Source organism: Pipra filicauda, unplaced genomic scaffold, assembly GCF_003945595.2.
Source record: "Pipra filicauda isolate LSUMZ 115617 unplaced genomic scaffold, ASM394559v2 scaffold68_size4259465_pilon, whole genome shotgun sequence".
NCBI classification, from domain to species: Eukaryota; Metazoa; Chordata; class Aves; order Passeriformes; family Pipridae; genus Pipra; species Pipra filicauda.
Window position 1 is genome coordinate 650,200 of NW_024104853.1, and position 6,000 is coordinate 656,199.

At 35.7% G+C, this 6,000-nt stretch overlaps 1 protein-coding gene across 1 annotated transcript; it reads left to right on the forward strand.

Annotated features, from left to right (window-relative positions):
• Positions 1 to 2,447: 2,447 nt before the first annotated feature.
• On the forward strand, positions 2,448 to 5,087 carry LOC113988604 (interferon alpha-2-like). The gene is made up of 2 exons (XM_027722375.2): positions 2,448 to 3,214; positions 4,745 to 5,087. Exon 1 carries the CDS (start codon positions 2,518 to 2,520, stop codon positions 3,211 to 3,213), a length of 696 nt encoding a protein of 231 aa, XP_027578176.1. The 5' UTR covers positions 2,448 to 2,517; the 3' UTR covers position 3,214; positions 4,745 to 5,087.
• The last annotated feature ends 913 nt before the right edge of the window (positions 5,088 to 6,000 follow it).

Genomic DNA, 6,000 nt, shown 5'->3' on the forward strand with positions numbered 1-6,000 from the left:
AGACTTTCCATTTGCCTTGGTGCCTGAGATAAAAGGTGGAAGCAAATATTCATGGAATTCCTCTATTGCATTATAAAATATATACAAAAAATACAATGAAAAATCTTCATTAGAGAAGTAATTTACAGCATTTTAAAGGTGTTAGAAAGATATAAAATTGTGCATTTGTTTAGCTTTAGTATTTTGTAATGGATACATATATAGCTAGATGATCTTTTAAGGTCATATCTTTTTTGCATGACATCAAAGACATGATAACCCTTCTAGAATAATGATCTGCTGCGTCTACTTGGAAATACAACTGTGCTTTGCCAACTTTTTTCCTCATTTCATTCTAGGTTAGAGTGGTTGGTCTGTGCTTCACCCACAGGAAGGGAAATAAACAACAATCTGCAGCTTCATATCACTCATTTACTTCTTCCAGTCATTACTTTTAATGAACTATTTGTTTCTAAATAAAGCAATAAGGATAATTTTTTTGCTTAGTGCAATAATCAAGAAACTGGCTGAGTGGGGATGAACAATTAATTATTCTTTTGAAAAAACCAACCAACCAAACAAAAAACCCAAAAACAAAACCCCAAAACCAAACCCTAGTGGACTAAGTCAAGTGTAACTTTTGTAAGGAGGCAAGGACAACTGATCTGTTAACACAAGAGAATAAAACACTTGGACCTAGTGACACCAGGGATGGCATCTCCAGCTCGTCATTGAGAGGACAAAACTTTTTTGCAAGAGGAAAGAAAGAACTTGCGTGTCTGGGAAATACAATGAATATGAAGGAGTTTACCTGTTTAAATCAGTAGAAGGATTAAACTCATATAACTATTACAATTTTGAAAAAATACTTGTGTATAATTTATGGAAATACCTGTAACATTACGTAATAATTTTCTCGAAGTACATACATTTTTTATTGATTTCATGATAACTTTGATGTGTTTAACTTTGATACTTTTTCAAAAGTGATACATCTTCATGGCCATATTGCATCTAACACAATAATGCACTTCAGGCCATTTTTCCAAAGTAATAAACATTCCCACTAAATGAAAAGATTTGGTTCCATGTTACACATTTTGTATCCACTCTGATTGCTGTTACTCGTTTTAGTTAATACTGTCATAGGTGATAGGGGATACATTTTTCCTCACATTGGCGGTACATCCAGTCCAAGGTTGCTAAGCAACATCAGGGCATCCAAAAAGTTTGCTTATGAGAATAACTGTGCTTAGCTTAATTTGTGAGTTTTTAAAGCCTCCCAAATACCTATGTGCTGAACATAAAGGGGGCCCTAAAATAGTATCATCAATTTGCTCAGAGTGACTACCAAAATGGGAATCAAGCCAACCATATAACAATGGGTACAACAACAGGAAAAAAATACTTTAGGAATGAGGCCTACAGCCATGAGATATGCCATGGGATATCTGGTGAAGGGATTTCCAAGAGATATGCTGCATCCAGCTCCTCTGATCTCTGAGAACCAGCTGGAAAGCTGGGGGATTTATTTTCTTACTCTCAATTCAAGACATACAGAGCCAAGTCTCAGACTGAAAAAGCAGTTTTTCTGACCTCTTCATCCAGACACTGTCACCTACAGAGCATTGCTTTTACCTTTACATATATATTCACAGGAGGCAGGGGGGGCGGCAAAACAGCAGTTTAAGAGTAGCTTTCATCAAAATATAATCAAAAACAGGAGCCAGATTTCCCAAGGTACTGTGTTAGTTCTAACCTCCTCTATTATATGGCTAGGGAAAGCAAATGGCTGAATTTTAACATGCTTTTTGTCTTCTCTATTCATTCTCTTCCCATTTAATGTCATAATTCAGACCTGTACTCAACTGGGCTTGATATTAACTATTGTTCAGTTACTCATATGGGAGGAAAAAGAATATTGTATCTAAGTATCTAACTTGTTCTCCTGTGAGTATTTGTATTTGCATGGCACTTGCAGTCTCTAAGTGAGACCAAGGCCTCATTTAATTAGCAGTGTGCATGTATTAAAAACCACAAAGGTATATTAACACACATTTTTATACACATACACACACACACATACACACACATTTTAATGATATGACATCTGTCCTTTGAGTCTAAATGGTCAAGAGAAATAAAGGTGAGGAGAAAGAAAATATTTTCCCTGAAAGAAAACAGGTAGAGAAAGCTTAACTGAATCTTGGAAGTACAAATTATGGTAAGGAGACAGGATGGCAGTAGCATTCAGCAGGTCCCTGTCCCATCATTGTGAGTGCTTCTTTATTGCAACATGTTCTACAACTGGTAGAATATTAAGAAAAAAAAATATTTCTGAAACTCTTTATTTCAAATTCTTATACTTCGTATAGAATTTTTGAGGGGGAGAGAATAATCTGACATATATATAACATTCTAATATCCAGCTGAAATAAAAAGGAAAGTGGCAAAAAAAAAAGACTGTGAAGTCATAAAGCAGAAAATGAAAGTGTTCTCGAAAGCATACACAAGGGGGAAAACCTTAAAAACCAAAAAATGATGAACGAAAACTTCTTCTACAGAATAATTAAATTTCAAGATTTTGAAGAAACGGGAGCCTACGAATGCCTTCAAAGTATCCTAACCCGTCTCAGAATTTATACACAGGAAAGGAGGAATATTAGAGCCTGCTGTATCATGAATGCTTTTGGCTTGATACAAATTGGCCTCATACTGTTGTGCACCACCATCATCTGCAATCATCAGTGCAACCATCTTCTATTACAGCAAAGAAAAATGATTGAAAACAGCCTGCAACTTTTGGACAAAATGGGCAAAAACTTTCCTCAACGATGTCTAAGAGAGAAAATGTCCTTCAGATTTCCTAAGCAGGTTCTACAGCCCAGACAGAAAGAGACTGTCAGAGTTGCCATTGAAGAGATCTTCCAACATATATTCTATATCTTTAGCAAAAATCTAACTCTAGCTGCTTGGGATGAGACAGCTTTGGATCAGTTCCAAAATGGACTTTATCAGCAAATTGAGCAATTGGAGGCATGTGTAATCAAAAAGCACACCCACTACTGTTGGAGTAAAGAAGTAAGCAGGCTGAAACTGAAAAAATATTTCCAAAAAATAGATTGTTTTCTTAAAGACAAACAACACAACCTGTGCTCCTGGGAGATCAGCCGTGCAGAAATGAGGAGATGTCTCCAACTGATTGATAAAGTGACAAGGAAACTTAACAACTAAGGTACAAAGATTTTAACCTCACATAAATTATAACACTTATAAAGAAATATTATGTATAATATTTATTATTGGCTCTATGATCTATCTTGTGGCATTGCTTCTAGTTCATTCTGACTGTATTTAAATAATTATGCTCCTGAATTTTATTTTTGCAAATGTAATGCATTATTCAATGTAAGTAACTTTTTTCTACTCTAAATTAATCTATATGACTTTTCAGTTAGATTACACATCCATTGTAAGGAGTTGTAACTTTATGACAGATAGTGAAATCTTATGGTGTTTTCTGCTGAGAAAAAGTGCTGCTACTTTCCATTTCTATTTCACTCACGTATAGAGAATCATGTATTTGTGGATTAACTACACATCCCTTACCTTTCAGGAATTGCTAGATTTTACTGATTGAAACTGCACCAAAAATAAAGTATTATATTGGTTATTTAAGTGGTCCTGACTTAGGCTGAGAACATGCATTTTTCTTTCAAAGTTTGTATCCTCTTTTCCAAGAATGTATTTTTTTTTTACATTTCAGTAATTCTAACATTTGCTTTGTTTGAAGATGTAAAGTAATTCGAGAAGGATTTGCTTACATAGGATATTTTTTGCAGTAGTTATGGCTTCTGTAGTAACTTTTCACTTGGACAGTGTTACTTGTAGTTGAAATATATTTGCCTCATCTAACTATTTGGGGACAAGGCTTTTATTCCTTCCTGCAATGTTTCCAATTCACTTAAACTTCTTTGAAAAGGTATTTGAAATAACTTTTCTACAAAGAAATATCCAAAAGCCACATGTGCCAGTGGCACATCCTGCTTGCTTGTGGACATAGTCATCCTGGCTACTGCAATCTCAAACATCACCATCCAGTTCTATGTTTTATTGCTGCATGACGTCTGCCTCTTCCCCTTTGCTCACAAATTGAACCACAGAAATGTATAGCCCTTGGTATTTCAATTAATTTCCGCTCCAAACCACGCAGCTTTCAGTAATAATTGCAATATAATCAAAATCTTTAGAATAGCTTACAATAAACTGGGCGTGGATTTTCCCCTTGGGAAATTGTCCCTGAGTAACTCCATTTCAAACGGTGTGTTTTCCCTGCTCACTTGTTATATGTTAGTAACGGAGGAAACAGAGCTATATCCAGGATCTTTTACCCAATGAATATTGTTAAAAATTTGGTGAAAGCCCCAACAGCTTTTAAAAAAAAAAAAAAGCTATTGCCTCTGACCACCCCAATGTACATTTGGCACAGGCTCCTGGATCTGGCATAAAGAAGCAGAAGAGAGAGCACATGTGCTCCCAAGAGATGCTGATATTAGTCCTGGAGGGCCGAAATTGCTAGAAGTTTGTTTAAGCATCATGTAAGGAACCACTTTAAAGCTTTTCCTGATCTCCAGCCATTCAGAAAAGTATCATTCAAAGGGGTGATAATAAAAAGATACATCTAAACAAAAAAGGACTGATATGAACAATGGCAATGACCACTAGGTCTTGGGTACCATGCCTATGACACAGGTCTCTTTTGCAGGGTGTACATACTTTCCTCGCTACCACTCATCAATACAAGCTAAAGAAGCAATAGGAGAGATGGGTATCAGGTATGAAGCTCAAATACCAGAAATAAAACCAGCTAGCAACTTCACCACTCTCCAGAACAACATAAAAGACCAAAGAAACAGACTGAAATACTGGAGTAATTTTTCATTCTGGTGACACCCTGTCACAAACATTACAGCAAAACGTGTATTTCTTGGGCTTTGTAACTAGTGGCACTTGAAATGGCTGCCACCATGGGACTGTTTCAAATCTTATTTCTGTTGCTTGTTTTTTGTACTTCTTCAAACCTGTACAATAAAAGGACATTCAGCCTACTTACCCTTCTGGTTCTGACATCCTTGGGTGACTTCTGCAATGCAAACTGTTATTGAAATGTCCTGATTTTTACAGAAACTTGGAAGTAGCATGAAATATTTTTCAGCTGCTCTCTCATGAGGGATTCTAGTTTTTATTGCCTAACTTGTCTGCAGTGAGAATATGTTAATTCATGGCCCATTAATTGTTTAGAAACTCGTACCATTATGCTTTTTTAAATTCATAACGGTCCTTAAAAATATCATTGCCAAATAAAAACCTGTTTTGACATATTTCAGTCGACATGGTACTTTGCAGTGCAGAAAAAAAACAGAACGGGCAGTAGAGGACAAAGTGAAATTACAGACAAATATAAGAGTTGTAGGTTAATGTACATGTGTTTTGGCAAGACTGTTTCAGTTCTTTATAAGCATGCTGCTTATCAGTAAAGTGCTATTGCGTTCATAGAAGGGAATTGAAAGAAAAATGAACTATTCTTAAAAGAAACAAGAAGATCTCAGAGACAGTGATGAGAGCTCAGAAAACAGCATTTGATTTCAATTACTTTTTGGCCAACTGTGAGGTAACAGAAATTATTTGTACTGAGACCATGTCTAGAAGACACATTTAAAGCTGGGGACCCTGCAGCAGACATAGTTACTCAACAAATAAAAAGGAAAAAGAAAACAGCAAGCCAAAATGTCTTTGTTTTATTCTTACTTTTTAAAGAAAGGCAAGGATTCTTAAGGGAAAAAGAAGAAAGTTAGAGTCAGGAGGTCCTCTCTCTTCACCATGCCATCTTAACATTTTGGAGAAATCTGTATTTCACCACCATTGTGTTACCAGGTCAGCTGTATATTATTGGAACCCTCTGGTATTTCTTCCAGTTATTATTTTTCTAGAAGTTAAACAAATGAGGCAAAATACAGTTTT

What these genes read in the sequence shown, in the direction of transcription:
- LOC113988604 (XM_027722375.2), top strand. Translation starts at nt 2,518, where the DNA reads ATGATGAACGAAAACTTCTTCTACAGAATAATTAAATTTCAAGATTTT.